At 45.5% G+C, this 18,784-nt stretch overlaps 1 protein-coding gene across 2 annotated transcripts in view; it reads right to left on the bottom strand.

The window, feature by feature from the left end:
* Positions 1-18,544, bottom strand: part of LOC139264628 (plexin domain-containing protein 2-like) — a 559,026-nt gene extending 540,482 nt beyond the window's left edge. For both annotated transcript variants that reach the window (XM_070881383.1, XM_070881384.1), the window contains exon 1: positions 18,004-18,544. In XM_070881383.1, the coding sequence (XP_070737484.1) occupies positions 18,004-18,097 (94 nt within the window). In that variant the 5' untranslated portion in view covers positions 18,098-18,544. The remainder of the gene's footprint in view (positions 1-18,003) is intronic.
* Between the last annotated feature and the right edge of the window lie 240 nt (positions 18,545-18,784).

The following is an 18,784-nucleotide window of genomic DNA, read 5'->3' as shown; positions in this document are numbered from 1 at the left end:
GGCCCTGGATGGTGGGAATGGAGGAGGTAAAAGAACACTTTCTGCGCTTACACGGGAAGGTGCCATTGAAGAGTGGACCAAGGTGTCGTGGAGGGAACTGTCCCTTCAGAATGACATCATGCTGGAGGTGGCAGAACTGGCGGAGACTGGTGGGGTGGAAGGAGAGGACAAGGGTAGCCCTATCGTGGTTCTGGGAGGAAGGGGAAGGGGCAAAGGCAGAAGGGCAGGAAATGGGACTGACATAGTCGAGGGCCCTGTCAACCAAGGTGGAGGGGAATCCTCAGTTGAGGAAAAAGGAAGACATATCGGAAGCACTGATATGGAAGATGGCCTCATCAGAACAGATGCGATGGAGAAACTGGGAGAATGGAAAAGAGTCCTTACAGAAAGAGGGGTGGGAATAAGTGTAATCAAGGTAGCTGTGGGAGTCAACATAGTTCATTTAGGTCGACAGCCTATCCCCAGAAATGAAGATAGAAAGTCGTGGAAGCGAAGGGAAGAGTCAGAAATGGACCATGTGAACAGGAGGAAAGAGTGGAAATTGGAATCAAAATTGATTACATTTTCCAGTTCGAGGTGAGATGAGGAAACTGCACCGATACAGTCATCAAAGTAATGAAAAAAAGTGAGGGACGGAACCAGAGTATAACTGGAACAAAGAATGATCCATACATCCCACAAAAAGCATAGCTAGGACCCATAAGGTTCCCATAGCAACGCCTTTTATTTGGAGGAAGTGAGTGGAGTCAAAAGAAGAAGTTTTCAATGCAAGAACATGTTCAGCCAGGTGGGTGGTGGATGGGGATTGGTTGGGCCTCTGTTCAAGGAAGAAGCCGAGGGCCCTCAGGCCATCCTGGGTGGGGATGGAAGTGTAGAGGGATTGAATGTCCAGCGAAAAGGAGGCAGTTTAGGGCCAGAAAACTGTTAAAGTGGCAGAGAGCGGAAGAGTCTTGGATGTGGGTGGGAAGAGACTGGACCAGAGGAGGAAGAAAACGCCTATGAACATATCACGTTCATATAGCATTCCTCTGTCTGCTATTTTTACAAAGACCTGCACCAGTTTAAACTAAACAGGATAGATTATCTCGGTTTAAAAAAAGCAGACAGAGAAATGGTACTGAAACACGTGAAATGTTTGTATGCTAATATATTACTAGAAGCAATTTCTAGGCTCAAGTCATTTACACATCCCCCAATATAGGTCAGTCCTTGTTAACACGATCTAAAAATACTGGAGATAAATTATTCTCTAATCAGTTTTCAATTGTGCAGCACAAGACCTCAAACCTTAAACATTAAAAAAAAATAATTTGAATAAATGTTTGGCTGTTTTCTTAGCCAATATTAGGTGGCAACATTTTTATTAATTCCTGGGATATGGGCATCACTGTCAAAGCCAGCATTTATTGCCCATCACTAATTGCTCTCGAGAAGATGGTGGTGAGATACCTTCTTCAACCGCGACAGTCCGGATAGTGAAGGTACCCCCATAGGGATTTCCAGGATTTTGACCCAGCGATTGTGAATGGCGATATATTTCCAAGTCAGGATAGTGTGCGACTTGGAGGGGAACTTGCAGGTGATGGTGTTCCCATAGGCCTGCTCCCCGTGTCCTTTTAGGTGGTAGAGGTTGTGGGTTTGGGAGATGCTGTCGAAGAAATCTTGGTGAGTTGCTGCAGTGCATCTTGTAGATGGTACACACTGCAGCCACGGTGCACCAGTGGTGGAGGGAGTGGATGTTTAAGGTGGTGGATATGGTGCCAATCAAGTGGGCTGCTTTGTCCTAGATGCTGTCAAGCTTCTTGAGTGTTGTTGGAGCTGCACTCATCCAGGCAAATGGAGTATTCTGTCATACTCCTGACTTGTGCCTTGTAGATGGTGGAAAGGCTTTGGGGAGCCAGGAGGTGAGACACTCGCTGCAGAATACCGAGCCTCTGACCTGCTCTTGTTGTCACAGTATTTATATGGCTGGTCCAGTTAAGTTTCTGGTCAATGGTGACCCCCAGGATGTTGATGGTCGGGGATTCGATGATGGTAATTCTATTGAATGTCAAGGGGAGGTGGTTAGATGCTCTCTTGTCAGAGATAGTGATTGCCTAGCACTTGTGTGGTGTGAATGTTACTTGCCACTTATCAGCCCAAGCCTAAATGTCATCCAGGTCTTGCTGCATGTGGCATGGACTGCTCCATTATCTGAGGAGTTACGAATGGAACTGAACACTGTGCAATCATCAGCGAACATCCACTTCTGACCTTATGATGGAGGGAAGGTCATTGATGAAGCAGCTGAAGATGGTTGAGCCTAGGACACAGGTGTGTAGACATCAATAGGTCTAACAGCCAATGGCTCAGTTGGTAGCACCCTCGCCTCAGAGTCGGAAGGTTCTGCGTTTAAGTCCCATTCCAAAGTCTTGAGCATAAAAATCTAGGCTGACACTCCAGTGCAGTACTGAGGAAGTGCTGCACTGTCAGAGGTGCAATCTTTCAGATGAGATGTTAAACAGAGACCCAGTCTGCTCTCTCAGGTGGACATAAAAAAAATCTCATGGCACTATTTTGAAGAAGAACAGGGGAGTTATCCCCAGTGTCCTGGCCAATATTTATCCCTCAATCAACATAACAGAAACAGATTATCTGATCATTATCACGTTGCTGTTTGTGAAAGCTTGCTGAGCACAAATTGGCTGCCGTGTTTCCTACATTGCAACAGTGACTACACTTCAAAAGGTACTTAATTGGCTGTAAAACGCTTTGGGATGCCCGATGGTCATGAAAAGCGCTATATAAATGCAAGTCTGTCTTTTGTTTTTAAACAAGATAATGAAGCCTGTGAATTGCTAATATAATCAGTACTCACATGAGGCAAAAAACACCACAAGCAGCAATAATGCAGTAGAATATGCACCACATTCAAATAAGAATATAAAGTGTGGGGGTTCTTGAGGGAACTGGGGCAGCAAGAAGCATTGCATTCAATCTAACAAATGGGACTCTCAACTCTCATGTATAGAAAATTGCAGCAACATGCAACAAAACCTGGTGATTGCAGTGATATGGTGCAAGATCATCTGAGTAGCGCTCTATGCTCTTATATTTCGCAACAGAAGAAACTAAATATGGAAAGCACAGTAGTTTGTGTGTTCTTGGCAAACCTCAAAAGGACATGCACAAAAGAGTGTTAATTTACACTGACGCTGCAGTGCATTTCAACACTTGCAATACAGCAAACAATTAAAACAGCAATGCACAGGGACTGTTCTATATTAAAAATAAACTTAAGTGTTTTGCTCTCATTTCCATCTCCCACTTAAGAGATTTTGAAGGAGAAGGGAACAGGGCTGCATAAGATGATAACAGCTACTGTTGCAATGTTTATCACAGTGGTGGTCCCTGAGCAATATAATCTGTGTGCTATCAATAAGGTCAGCAGAAGATGGAACTGTGCTACAATTTTTTAAATAAACTTGTTGGAATTGTTTCAAAAGTGCATTTACCATGCCAAAAGAGAAACATATAATTTCTACTTCCATCGTTTATATTTATTTACCAGAGTAAGAAAACTGGCTTGGTGTGGAGATTTTGTTAAGTCCAAGAATCCTTTCAACTCTAAAAACGAACTGACCTATTTTCAGCACCATCTCAACTCACTTTCTTTGGTTACCTAAAAAAGAAAGCTACACACTAAATATGCCTCATTTGTCAGAGAATTGTCACACATTGTCAGATTTATTTTTTATGATATAACCGTATGAATAAACAAAATCTCAAAAGAGAATACCATAATATATGTCAAAGGATCACCTGATGGTTTAGCTGGTTGAAGCACTGAATAGACGAGAACCAAAGACTAGGAAGACCCATGGCTTGATCTGAATTAGCCGATCTCAAAGGGATGGAAAGTCAGCAGGCCACAAATTAGGCAGGCAGACCTCCATGCCTGAATTCCCTTTATGTTCTGGGACAAAGTTCTATACCAGGAGTGCTAAATCACAAAATTTACTGTGGCTCTTAGTTCAAGCAACAATAAGTGACAAAAAGACAAGCACTTCTTTTCTTCTTAAAATATTTAATTTCAACACAAGAGGGAATGGAAAAAGGCAACTGAAATTCAGCCTTTTTACTAAAATGTGATGGTAAGGTTTTGAGTTCATAAACACAATTCCCACATAACAGGTTCTCAATTTGATCTTCAGTCAGGAAACGAGATGAAACATGCAGGGAGGGAGTCAAAACTAGGCTATGAGCCATCCCTTGCCATTTCCGCAAGTTGATCAAGAGCAGTACTGACAAGTCTGTAAAGCAAGTGATCCTTGCACGGAGGTAAATAAATGCTTAGATACTTTGCTCAAACTTTACAGGGTTAGTAATCCATATTGTTAGAGTAAATACTTGAAGCCATTTACAGTTTCATTTGTACTGCAGCAACAAGACCAGTAATTAGTTGTTTGCATGGTAAAGTGGATGGAATCGCAGAACACAATCCCTAAAACACTGGTATGATTCACAGAAAATGCCAGAATATGCAGTTAGAAGTGAATTTGACTTATCCAGTCACCAGTAGTCATAAATAGAAAATGAAGAGAATTATGGAATGTGATCCCCAAAACACAATGGAAATAAAATGCAGAACCCTAATGTGATGAAATTGGAATTTGGTTTATTCAATCACCTCCAACAGTAACCCTGTTCATCAACCTCTGAGCTCCTAAACTTAAAAAACAGCAATAATTGAGACTAACATTGACACCAGCAATGTGTGACACATTCAGCACACATCAAAATAAAACTGCAACACTTGATGGTTATTATGCTGCTGTATCGACATACCAACATTGTCATTTCTATAAAGATCGCAAAGGCTGCTAAGATACAAAAACTATCCCACCTCACTTTCACCCAAATTCTGTTTACAGGATCAGTTTTATAATGGTATGAAAGAAGCATGGACTGACGATGAATTTGGCAGTGTCAGTCCGACAAACCGAAAATCACCTGTGAAACTGGAAATAAAACATACCACCTCAATCTCAGGCGTGCGATGCTTTGCAATGCTAGCATAGAAAGGTGGAATGAACAGCATACCAAAGGCATTTGTCTCCTGCCAGCCTTCACCGGTCGTTTAGTCTTTACAATTAGAAATGGAAAATCATGTTGCATCTGTGTGATGATATGCTTAATGACAAAATGTTAAAACTCTTTTACATTTGAATTCAAGCTTTACCAGTGACGAATTGACTATTGTGAATGCCAAACAGAGTTTATCATGCAAGAACTCGTGCTTGATAAAGTGGCATCATATCGGTATCTTGCTGCATACATATTGTAAAAGGGATATTAGAAGATGCTATTATGTTGAAAGTGAAATGAAGCCAGATATCTTAAGGCAAGTCTTATGCCAACAGTTTTGTGATAGTCTTGTTTAGACTGCAAACTTAAGGTGCCAGAGTAGAATAAATAATGCTTTCATAACAGTGTAAAATCAATGGAGTAAGTGACGTTTGTGAGGTATTATATTTTGATGAAAGATGGTTAGGCAGGTCCTTGGTGGATAATAATGAAAATGAAGCATTCCATCAAATCAAACAAGATGCACGTCATGTTTTATTGCACAAAGTGTAGATGTGTACTTCGTATTTAGTTTTCTTTACAAGGGAGGGAAAAATTACACTTTTCATTAATAAAACAGTTCAGAATACCTCACCATATTTGACATAATCGTCTCAGAAGTGTGCAACTTAACTATATTGTCATGCACCATGAGGTTTTGTAACACAAACCTCAATCACTATTATTTAATTATGTCATGTGTTTAGAAATGAGTGGGAAGTTGCTCCCCCAGCTGTAGATGAATCGATCGTAGTCACAGATTTAATGTGCAATGCGTGCTGAGTTATTGGATCTCAGCTGGGACATCAGTAGATGATCCACAATTGGCCTCCGCAGCCGAGACTGAAAAGGGGAAATAATTGTTTTTAGAAGAGTTCCAATACCCGATTATTATCTAATTAACTAATTATTATCTAATTAGTGAAAAGTGCATGCGAGAGCAGGAACAGGGTCAACTACGATGCCTCCACAGTCAAACAGCCTGCTGACACTAATTGAACATGAAGAATGCCCACCAGAATGAAGTACTGAAAACACTGGCAGCTATGGATTCGTACCTCATATTTTTGATCTTCAATTTTATTTATATTCCTTGTAATGGAGGCAGATATGAGCTACTCAAGATGTGAATGCTGTGATGGGTGATTATAGAATTGTAAGCAAGGATAAGTTAGATGAATCAATAGCCTCCTTCATTGGTATTTTGTACTCAGCATTGTTTCATTGCCTTAAAAAGGTAGAAAATTAGAGAGAAAGAGAGAAAAGAATGGAACTATTTAGGTTTTGTAGTGCCAGTGTCAGCAGTGGCTCAGTTGGTAGCACGCTCGCCGCTGTGTTGGAGTCGATCTCCTCCATGCTCCTTAACACTGACCGGAGGCTCTCTGGCAGGCTTACCATTCCCGGGATGGCAGGACTGACATATGAAGAGAAACTGGATCGACTGGGCCTGTATTCACTGGAGTTTAGAAGGATGAAAGGGGATCTCTTAGAAACATATAAAATTCTGACGGGACTGGACAGGTTAGCTGTGGGAAGAATGTTCCCGATGTTGAGGAAGTCCAGAACCAGGGGACACAGTCTAAAGATAAGGGGCAAGCCATTTAGGACTGAGATGAGGAGGAACTTCTTCACTCAGAGTTGTTAACTTGTAGAATTCCCTACCGCAGAGAGTTGTTGATGCTAGTTCATTGGATATATTCAAGAGGGAGTTAGATATGGCTCTTGTGGCTAAAGGGATCAAGGGGTATGGAGAGAAAGCCGGAACAGGGTACTGAAGGAATGATCAGCCATGATCTTATTGAATGGTGGTGCAGGCTCGAAGGGCCAGATGGCCTACTCCTGCACCTATTTTCTATGTTTCTATGGGGGCCAAGTTTCGGCCTGAGTTGCTCCTGTTTTTTTGGAGCAACTGGTTTAGAATGGAGTATCTTAGAAATTGCAATTCTCGGCATTTAGTTTGCTCCAGTTCTAGTCAGTTAGAACAGTTTCAGTTTGGAACAGATTTTTTTTTTCAAAAGGGGGCGTGTTCGGCCACTTACGCCCGTTTTGAAAGTTTAGGCAGTGAAAACATACTCCAAACTAACTTAGAATGGAGTAAGTGTAGATTTTTGTATGCTCAGAAAAACGTTGTCGACACTTAGAAAATCAGGCGTAGGTTACAAATCAGGCGTAGGGAATGGGGGGGGGGACGTTTAAAGGGAAGTTTACAAACATTAAACACTTCAGTTTTACAAATAAAGAGCCATCATCAATAATAAATGATAAATACATCAATAAATCAACGAATAAATCAATCAAAAAAAATTAATTAAAAAAATAAAAAATAAAAAAATCAATAAATAAAACATTTTCTACTTACTGACTGCAGCACCAGGGCGTCCTCCAACAGCGTGCTGGGACGACCCCCCCAGTGTGTCTCTGTCAGTGTCTCTATCTCTCTGTCTGTCTGTGTATGTGTCTCTCACTCTCTGTCTGTCAGTGTTTGTGTTTCTGACAGCGGGGGGGGAGGGGGAGGAGGGGTGTGGAGGGGGAGGAGGAGGAGGGAGGTGGAGGGGGGAGGAGGATGGAGAAGGGGGGTGGAGGAGGGGGGGCAGGGAAGGGGGCATGGGGAGGGAGAGGGGAGGGGGAAGAGGGGAGGGGAGGGGGAGAGGGGAGGGAGGGGAGGGGGAGGAAGGGGGAAAGGGAGGGAGGGGAGGGGGTAGGAAGGGAGGGAGGGGAGGGGAGGAGGGAAGGGAGAAAGGAGAGAAAGGAGAGGGAGTCAGAACAGGCCGGGCCCAAGACTTCAGGCTGGCCTGCCCACAGCACCGGATTTACAGGTATGTGGCGTCGGGTCCGAGGTCCGGGGTCCAGGAGGGTCCGGGGGAAGGTCTGGAGCGTGGGTCGGGGGCGGGAGCGTACGTCAGGTCAGGTCAGGTCGGTTCGGGTCGGGCGGGGAGAGAGCGGAGGTCGGGTCGGGGGGGGGGGAGCGAAGGTCAGGTCGGGTCAGGTCAGGTCGGGGGGGGGAGCGGGGTTCGGGTCGGGTCAGGGGGGAGCGGGGTTCGGGTCTGGGTGGGGGAGAGCGGGGGAGCGGGTGTCGGGTCGGGGGAGGAGCGGAGGTCGGGTCAGGTCAGGTCAGGTCGGGGGGGGAGAGCGGGTGTCGGATCGGGGTGGGGGGGAGCGGGGGTCGGGTCGGGGGGGGAGCGGGGGTTGGGTCGGGGGGGGGGCGGCGGAGGTCGGGCCGGGGGGTGGGGGGGGAGCAGAGGTCAGGTCGGGGTCGGGGAGGGGGGGAGCGGGAGTCGAGTCGGGTTGGATCCCGGTCCGGAGGAAGCAGGAGCTGGGCGTGGGAGGCAGCCTTATCCACGCAGCCCCAGTGAGGCCATTCGGCCAGGGCTAGGGGCTGCGTGCTTCGGGCCCCTCCCACGCAGTTTTGGGCGCATGGAGCTACTGCACATGCGCGCCCACTGTAGCGCGCCTGTGCAGAGGTCCCGGCACTGTTTTCAGCGCAGGGACCTGGCTCCGCCCCCCACAGCTCATGCTGCACCGTGCCCAGCTCCAGAGGACCTGCAGGGAGCCGGAGAATAGATAAGTTTTTTTTAGGCGCACTTTGTGGCGCGAAAAACGGGCGTCCAGGTCGGGGCTGCACCGTTCTAGGCGCGGCCCGAAACTTGGGCCCTATGTTTCTCTGAGTCAGAAGGTTATGGGTTCAAGTCCCACTCCAGGGACTTGAGCACAAAAACAAAATCTAGGCTGACACTCCAATGCTGTGCTGAGGGAATACTGCACTGTCGGAGGTGCCGTCTTTCAGATGAGACGATAAATTGAGGCCCCGTCTGCTCTCAGACGTAAAAGATCCCATGGCACTATTTCGAAGAATCGCAGGGGAGTTATCCCCAGTGTCCTGGCCAATATTTCGTCATCATAAGCAGTCCCTCGAGACAAGGATGACTTGCTTCCACGCCAAAAAAAGATGAGTTCACAGGTGTTTCAATGAAGGAACTAATATTCCAGATCCCAAACTACATCCTGAAGGGTGGAAGATGCCTGTGCGTGGATTTTTTTTAACGTGTGATGGCCATTGCACACCAGCCACCAAACGGGCTTGACAGAGCTAGGTCTTGGTCCAGTGGCAAGGGTTATCCAAGACGACTGGAGACCTGCTCTGCTGCATGGACTTACATATTGCAGTGTGGGCTGGCCCGTGCTGCCATTGGACCCCTGGCCCTGAACTCATGCCACTCCTTCGCCCCGATCTCGCCGCTCATGCTGTACCTGCCCACGTTCCAAACACCGACCTGGACCTTGATGACATCACTCTTCGCTGCCGTTGCCCTCCTGCACCAGCACCAATATTTATCCCTCAATCAGCATAACAAAAACAGATTATCTGGCAATTATCACACAGCTGTTTGTGGGAGCTTGCTTGTGCGCAAATTGGCTGCTACAACAATGACTACACTCCAAAAGTACTTCATTGGCTGTAAAGCGCTTTGAGACGTCCAGTGGTCATGAAAGGCGCTATATAAATCCAAGTCTTTCTTCTTTTTGTAATGTCCCTGTAAGATATTTCATGTTAAGTAAAGTGAACTTTAATGTAACCAAAAGAACATAAAGATCAAACTCACCACAGAATGTTAGTCTAGTAATAATCGGCACAAGTACCCTTTTAACTACATGATGATCGTTAATGACTGCCAATCAACCTCTCGCCTAGAAAGTAAACAATTAAGTGTTAAGTAATATGCCTTCGGGTTATGAATTGTTTTAAATTTTAAAATTGCCAAATTTTGCATCTCTTTTCTCTCTCTTAATCCAATCTTTCTATTTCTGTTTCTGCACCTGATTTGACATTGAATTCATTCACTCTAATTTGCCCGCCTTTTCAGTCCTCCCTGTTTATTTCTCAATCCTTTAATCTCATTGGTTAAGGAGATACACTGTTTGTCTCGCTGATCATCAAGATGCCTGTTGCCCTTGCTACACCATTATCCTGCCTTATCACACTTCCAGCAATTATGTGGGCAAAAACTTTGAAAACAGAAACGTGCATGATCAAGTCTAATGGGTCATATATGGCCCAATGAGTTTACAAAGTGTTTTTCTCTTTGCACAGAATGACAGAATTAAAATAATCACAGATTAGCTGGAGAAGGAATTAATCATCATCATAGGCAGTCCCTCGAAATCGAAGAAGACTTACTTCCACTCTGAAAGTGAGTTCTTAGGTGACAGAACAATACGGGAATTACAGTCTCTGTCACAGGTGGGACAGACAGTCATTTAAGGAAAGGATGGGTGGGACAGGTTTGTCGCACGCTCCTTCCGCTGCCTGCACTTGCTTTCTGCATGCTTTCGGCGATGAGACTCGAGGTGCTCAGTGCCCTCCTGGATGCTCTTCCTCCACTTAGGGCAGTCTTCGGCCAGGGACTCCCAGGTGTCTGTGGGGATGTTGCATTTTATCAAGTCAGCTTTGAGGGTGTCCTTGAAACGTTTCTTCTGCCCACTTGTGGCTCGCTTGCCGTGTAGGAGTTCTGAGTAGAGTGCTTGCTTTGGGAGTCTTGTGTCAGGCATGCGAATATGTGGCTGTCCAACGGAGCTGGTACAGTGTGGTCAGTACTTCGATGCTGGGGATGTTGGCCTGATCGAGAACACTAACATTGGTGCGTCTGTCCTCCCAGGGGATTAACAGGATCTTGTGGAGACATCGTTGGTGGTATTTCTCCAGCAATTTGAGGTGTCTACTGTATATGGTCCACATCTCTGAGCCATACAGGAGGGAGGGTGGCACTACAGCCCTGTAGACCATGAGCTTGGTGCCAGATTTGAGGGCCTGATCTTTGAACACTCTCTTCCTCAGGCGGCTAAAGGCTGCGCTGGTGCACTGGAGGCGGTGTTTAACTTTGTCGTCGATGTCTGCCCTTGCTGATAATAGGCTCCAGAGGAAAGTGGTCCATGTTGTTCAAGGCCACGCCGTGGATCTTGATGACTGGGGGGCAATGCTGTGTGGTGGGGTCAGGTCGGTGGAGGACCTTTGTCTTACAGATGTTTAGTGTAAGGCCTATGCTATCGTATGCCTCAGTAAAGATGTTGACTATGACGGAGTTCAGTCTCTGAATATGCGCAGAGGCAAGCGTCGTCCGCATACTGTAGCTCGATGACAGAGAATAGGTGGTCTTGTATCTGGCCTGGAGACGATGAAGGTTGAACAGGTTCCCACTGGTTCTGTAGTTTAGTTCTACTTCAGCGGGGAGCTTGTTGAGTGTGAGGTGGAGCATTACAGCGAGTAAGATCGAGAAGAGGGTTGGTGCGATGACGCAGCCCTGCTTGATCCCGGTCCGGACGTGGAGTGGGTCTGTGGTGGATCCGTTGGTCAGGATCACGGCTTGCATGTCGTCCTAGAACAGGCGGAGTATGGCGACAAATACAAAACATCTCAACACCTAACATTAGAAACTCTCTTCATGCACCAGTGTGACAATTGCATTAATTACACCATCCACTGTAACACAAGTACTTTTATTGTGGACTCTCATCTGCTGTAGAATTTAACTGCAATGATTGGCGAAATTCATTTCACTAGACTATCAGAGAAGCCCGATTATCAATCTCTTCTGAACTGGAAGCGGAGTTCCAGAGAAGGGCAGTTTTCTAATCCTCAACATAAAGTTTTAACCATTGTCCTCAAGTTTAGGTTATTACTGGGCTACTGTTATTTGGTGTTAACAAAACAGTTTTGTTGCAAAAGCCTTACAACTATTCATTACCATGTTGGTTAGCTGAGCAATTACACAGTCACTGCAATGCCCTATGCCAGCCACTAGTATGATAAATATTGCCTGTTTTTAACCAACCGATGAGGTGAGAAGCCTAACAAAAGTAAAGCTATTAAGCTATTACACACCCATCATCCCCCAGCTCCATTGTATGTTAATTCTCCACTATATTACTGTTCAATGACTCCTTGCTATTCAAAATATACAGACATGTTTTTCCGTCAATTATTTTAAATAGCCATGTGACATCAATTGAACTTCCATCCAAATATATTAGAAATGCACAAGCAAGAATGTTCTACTCTACTTACTGCAGAAGATGAAAAAAATAAAGAAAACAGATTTTTTTTAAATTTAAAAATATGCTAATGATACTGACTAGTAACCAATTTCTATCACCAGTTTGATTATGAATTGCAGCTCATCACTGCCACAATGGGGCATTATGTAAATGTTATCACACCAATAAACTGGAGCTGTGGGGGATTTGTTAATACTGTACACTGCACTTATACATTGGGCCTTCTATATTTAAATGTTTTTTCCATAATAAACCAGGTCTTATGGTCTATTATCCCTACAAATGCCACACATCAGTTGTTCCAGAAAATTTGGAGCATTCATCATGTTTCCCCACGGTTATTTAAACCACTTGTCTGAAACAGAAAATCTCATTAAAGAGAAATGTCTTCATCTGAATTGCCACATAATCCTAAATGTTACAAAAGGGAGAGATCTGTTGTGAAATATCAGTCTCGCTCCGATGTCCAGTGGTTACTGTGTATTATTCTTTAAACTTGCTGGTTAGATGTAGCCTGGGAAGAAACATCTTGTGTCGAGTTTCCCACCACCTGCAGTCACATCATGCAGTGTGGTTCCAGTGACATCATGGAGAGCACTGACCTAAGCCCACAGTCCCCATTCATATAGGAAGAATCCGTACAAATGTCTTTATCCCAGTCTTTCTCTTTCCTGGGCAACTATAAAGCATAAAACATGGGAACAAGAGACAACTGAAAAGTAATGGTAAATATGCGGGTATGTTATGAAGCCTTCAGATGAGCACACCGTTTAAAGTTAGAGACTAGATTTTATAGTAGCTGTTAAGGTTACGATCCTTATTTACAGCAGGTTTACCAGAATGATGTCTGAAAACAACAAGTTGTTCACCTGGTGCTCATATGGGCAGTAATTTCTTACTAGTATATATTAATCAGGGTGGATCGATTAACTTCTATCCCTAATCTTGCCCACTGCAAACCTCAGTGGTGCTCAGGACGAAATACTCCAGTTCTCATCACCTTAGCCTCATTTATAAAAAAAAAATTCTCTTGCGCATAGCTTAAACATTTTTTACAAGTAACGGAAGCCATTAATCAGTAAGTATATTACATTTTTACATCCAGCCCCCACATTCCATGATCAGGCTGATGCATCTCGTACCCTTTTACGCTAGCAGCATTCACCATTTCACACATTAATACTCTTGACTATTGCTTACAGAATTTATGAGTGTAGCAATCACTGCCGAATAGCTGAAGTTGTTGCAGTAAGTATTTGCTGCCAGTGGTAGAGCAAAATCAATCACCAACTGCAAAATCTAAACTTTTGGGAAAAAAAATACAATTGTTGATTAGTAATCCAATGTAACCTAATGTCACATGTAACTAATCATACACCAGGCTGTAAGTTTCTGTTTTACCACAGCAAAATACCCACATTTATGTTTTACAGCACTAAACAAAAAAGAACGGAATGTTTCAAAATATCACCACTCATTTGAAAGGAGTAGTTTTACTTTGATTACACTGCTGAAGCACCTTGGGGAATTTTTTCTACATTAAAAAGGAGCTATGAAAGTACAAGTTGTTATAATTAAGATATCAAACTTCTGAAGTGCGCTTTGAATCTTTTGAAGTAAATGGCTTGATGAATTATACTGCCTCTCTAATCAAAGACTTCAACACTATCCAACATTTCTCACATTTTAATCTGTCATGGATATAACAATGAACAGATAAAAGTGTGTAAATTTTAATTTTTGCTGTTTTCCTACATTGCCCAGTTCGTTCTTGATACTCCCCATTCCAATTTTGTCGTTAGTTTTCTTTTTAGCAACCCTGTACTGTGCATTAGCTTTCAAAAGGAAGTTTAGACAAACAAACTGTTCCCATGTTGAGTGCCAATGTTGCAACATATACAAGGATGACCTGGATTGAGCTGCTTAATTTTCCTTTTCCTTTTCTCCTTCTAGTGAATGTCCTCACTTTCACTGCAGCCAGCCCAGCTGAGCCAGGCAACTCAGCAAGTGAGGAATCCTGGATGTGACCCCATTTCATATCCCTTTATGGCACAGAATACTTCATCTAGATGCTTTGAATTATATTCTGATTTATAATAAATGTAGTCAAAAATGAAACATTGTTAATAGCCCATCCTCAATCACTATGAAATGCTTTAATATTTGAAATAAATACATTTTTCAATCTTCTTGTATATTTTTTTCTATTTGTCAGTTTGAAGGGTAGATTTTCAGTATCAGCAATTTTAACACACATTATAAACACCTGGAAAATACATTCCCAGAACAGTAACATTCCTGTAAAGAATTAGGAGCTCCTTTAATACATGTTGCTGCTTCCAAACCATGCATTTATTTTGGAGCTGAATGTACATCCGAGTTTGGTAAATCCAACAATTATTCAATCTGAGCTAAACCCAGTCCAGGCTACTGAACCCAAAAGTGTTAAAACTGCACGCTGATCTTTTGCCCAATAACAACGGGCTTGGTTTATATTCAAGTATCTATTCACATTAATGCTATAGGACAGCTAGTGAGGCATATTTTCAATCCCTTTAGGACTGAACCAAACATAGACTCCCTCCCCACCCAACCCAGGTAATTTACATGTGGAGAGAGCTTTCTGTGTAATTAAAGACACATTACTGCAGCAATCCAGTCCCAACCAATGTGATGTGTGAAAATTCTCATCTTATCAATGCTACCAGTTAAGGCTTTATGAGTATAAACATCAATGTCAAACAGATTAGTTAGTAACACAAGTACAGAAACCAAACCCAAACACAGATAACCTGGAGAGACAAAATATTAACTGCTGATAAAATTCAAGGGCACGTGGAGTGGATGAGGAGCTTTTCTCTCCCAGTAGTGTAATTAGTCCTAACTTTCTGCATCACTTAAACAATTTTATTTATGAATTTTCTTTCTTGAATCATTTAAAACTCAATTATAGAAATATATAGCAGTTCTTGCTCGATTAATTTGGCCAACGATATGCTTTTTAAAAAGGATGAATTTGGTGCATTTGATACATTAATGTTGCAAAATTGTTGAGGGAGTTAAAGCTTAGTCTTGGCCGAAAGGCACCAATGCTACTAGTTATCTACTGGTCTGAGAGGAGACATACCCTGCAGCAGAGTTTGAAAACCTCAAATATAAATTCCTGTAAATGTACCAAACTTGCCTGTGTTGGCAGCCTAGTAGTGCAGCACAATTGGATAACTTTTAAAATAAAGTACCACTAACAAAAAAACACAAATTTGGGTTAGGATATTCGATGGACCGAATAGCCTCTCCTCCTTGTCTCGTGTTAAAAGTCTTGCAATATGTGGAACCGCAATACAGTAGCTGAAAAAGTCGGCATGGGATCGAGAGGCCGAATGGCCTCCCGTGCTGTAACCATTCTATGATTCACGACCGGTGAGAAACCTGAGAGAAGGGTGCCGTGAGGAGGCCGCCGGGCTTTAAGAGGCTGTGACATGGACACTGAAGGTATGTGCCATGGTTCGTTCACTGCTTAGATGATTGGTCAGAAAACAAAAACATGCAGCACTGGAATGAATCAGTCCCTGAATGAGAGAGAGAGGGAGGCAAGTCTTGATGTGCAATCTCAAGTCCATCTCTGGGCTTTGCCAGAATGAGTGTCTGGTGATAAACCACCACCGCCGCACTGAGTGTAGATCAGTGTTTTAAAGCAACACTGGCACAGCACTGCCTAACTTCAGCACAACTCCCAGGACCATTGCCTTTCTCCGGGCACTGCGCACTCTAAACTCCTCGGTCCAAAACAAAAGCAGATCATTAATTCTCAGACTCCAATTTACTTAGATTATTGCAAGTGTTTAAGTAAAAACTCGCCCCTACAGCAATCTAAACAAGTTGGAACTGCGGTCCATTCACTACCAACTGCAGGTAGACAACCACATTTAAAAATGTACTGCAAGTGGGAAGTACATCTTATTCCAACCTCAAGCCATAACGATATGTTAATGCAGTCATCTTTCTATTGGTAGTAAAACTGTCTAAACATGTGGCATTGGGGGGAGGGGTGCAGCAGAACAGACCTCATCCCCATAGAATTACACACAGACAGTGAATGATATCTGAATTCGGGGGCATTAAAGCGAGACGGTGCACCTTCTTGCTGAAGATACAGCTCCCCATCCAGTCAGTCGCTTGGACAGCGCTTGTAACTCCGCGCTGTCTGTAGGGGAGGGTACGAGAGGGGAGGAGAGGGTGGTGGGGGGGGGGGGGGGGGAGGAGAAGAGAGGGTGGGGGAGGGGAGAGGAGAGGGTGGTGGGGAGAGGAGAGAGAAGTGTTGCAGGGGGATGGGAGAGGGGCGAGGAGAGGAGGATAAGAGAGGGGAGGGAAGAGGAGAGGGTGGAGGGGAGAGAGGAGGGTAGGAGAGGGTGGGGGTGGAAGAGGCAAGGAGGAGAGGGTGAGAGTGGCAGAGGAGAGATGAGTATAGGAGGGGGAGGGGGGAGAGGGGTGAGGGAGGAGAAGAAGGGAGAGAAGAGGGTAGGAGAGGGGAGGGGAGGGGAGAGGGTGTGAAGGTGTGCGAGGGGAGAGTGGGGTAGGAGAGGGGAGGGGAGAGGAGAGGGTATGAGAGCTGGGAGAGAGGAGGGTAGGAGAGGGGAGGGGAGGGGAGAGGGTGTGGGGGTGTGAGAGAGGAGAGGAGGGTAGGAAAGGGGAGGGTAGGGGAGAGGGTGTGAAAGTGGAGAGGAGAGGAGGATAGGAGAGGGGAGGGGAGGGGAGAGGGTGTGAAGGTGTGAGAGAGGAGAGGGGGGTAGGAGAGGGGAGTGTAGGGAAGAGGGTGTGGGGGTGTGAGGGGGGAGAGGAGAGGAGGGTTGGAGAGGCGAGGGTAGGGGAGAGGGTGTGAAGGTGTGAGAGGGGAGAGAAGGAGAGGGGAGGTAGGGGAGAGGGTGTGAGGGTGTGAGAGAGGAGAGGAGGAGGGTAGTAGAGGGGAGGTGGGTGTGAGGGTGTGAGAGAGGAGAAGAGAGGAGGGTAGGAGAGGGGAGGGTAGGGGAGAGGGTGTGGGGGTGTGAGAGGGGAGAGGAGAGGAGGGTAGGAGAGGGGAGGGTAGGGGAGAGGGTGTGAGAGGGGAGAGGAGAGGAGGGTAGGAGAGGGGAGGGTAGGGGAGAGGGTGTGGGGGTGTGAGAGGGGAGAGGAGTGGGGGGTGGGGGGGCGGGATGAGGTCCGGCCAAGCTCCTGAGCCACTATGATCGCTGGCCAGATCCGCCCCACAGCGCCAGGCATCACCCCCCGGAGTGGAGGGTGACAGTTGACACACACACCCTCCATCTCTGAACTAATTGATTTAAAAGGATGTGCTTTAACATGCACGTTTATGAAATGCTTCACGCTTTCCATTTCGGCCACAATGTGTGGGCAAGTCCATACCCTGGCATTTACTTGCAGTGAAAGTGGGTGCGGATGGTTTGCTGAACCCTCCCCTCGGCTCCAGCGTGAAGCGCTGGCGGTAACTTTCGCAACACAGCTCAGCAAATTCCTCCAGCGGCTGCACACCTCAAACGGGCGCAGAGAGAAACGCATGTGGATTATCTCCGGATGAAAGCAAAACACTTCAAAAAGTCAATAAATAAAAAAACAAAGGCACAAATTGTTAAAGAAACTTCCAACACATCCGTGCCCCTCCCGGATTGATGTCTGCAGCTGGGACATAAAGCTGGGACCGGGGGGGAGACAAACTTTAAAACCTGACAGTCCATGCAGTCGCGGTCTTGTTAACACAAAATACAAACTGGAGATTGCGGTGTGTGAAGCAGCCCGCTGTAACAGAGCAGCCGGGCTGGCCGAAGCCAGGTTTGAAAGGAAGGAATCACTTACCATCGGCTGCTGGGCTGAGGTGCAGCAGATTCCCCAGGGTTACACACAACAAGAGTCCACCGCCGACAAAGCCGGCTTTCCTCACACCCGCCATGGCCAACGCCACAAGTTTGCACTGAAATATTGAATGTTTTTTTCCCCCTCCTTCTCTTTAAAGCACTTCCACTCACTGATGATCCGATTCAATCTTTAGGAGAGAGAGAAACAAAGCAACCCGAACACTCCCAGTTCGCTTCTCAGTTGCAGAAACAAGAGCAGAGGAGCCGCCGGCAGGCTGAGGGCGAGTGCCCGGGGCTTGGTGCGCTGGCTCAGGGCACGGCACTGAGCCCAGTGTTGCAGGGGTCCCGGTCACTTTGCTGCTGCTCCACACTCAGTGAGCTCAGCCCAGCGCTCGCACAATGTGTATGTGTGTGTCTAACCGGAAGTGTGCGCTTGCCAGCCTCCACACACACACTGAGTGCAGACCTCAGCCACACCAAGACTTTATCAGATGGAGCGATCGGCGCCTCCACGAGTCTTCCCCTCACCCTTCACACCTCTCTCTGCCAGTGTGCCGAGCCGTGCTCCTCAAGCGCTCATCACGCCCTTCAACTTCAACTTGGTACCTGCTCTTATTTCCCACTCGCTGTCTGTTGTTGCACTTTGCATGTCTCTCCCTGCCCAGCCCACCACCAAAAAGGTGCGCATTGGCACTGCTGCTGTTTCCACTTCAGCAGTATTTGGGTCACAACAGAACTTGCATGTAACAGCTTTAATTCTAACGTGCACTTTATTTTACTTT

The sequence above is a fragment of the Pristiophorus japonicus genome, chromosome 5 (assembly GCF_044704955.1).
Source record: "Pristiophorus japonicus isolate sPriJap1 chromosome 5, sPriJap1.hap1, whole genome shotgun sequence".
In the NCBI taxonomy this organism is placed as follows: Eukaryota; Metazoa; Chordata; class Chondrichthyes; family Pristiophoridae; genus Pristiophorus; species Pristiophorus japonicus.
This window is presented reverse-complemented; position numbering and strand designations above follow the sequence as displayed.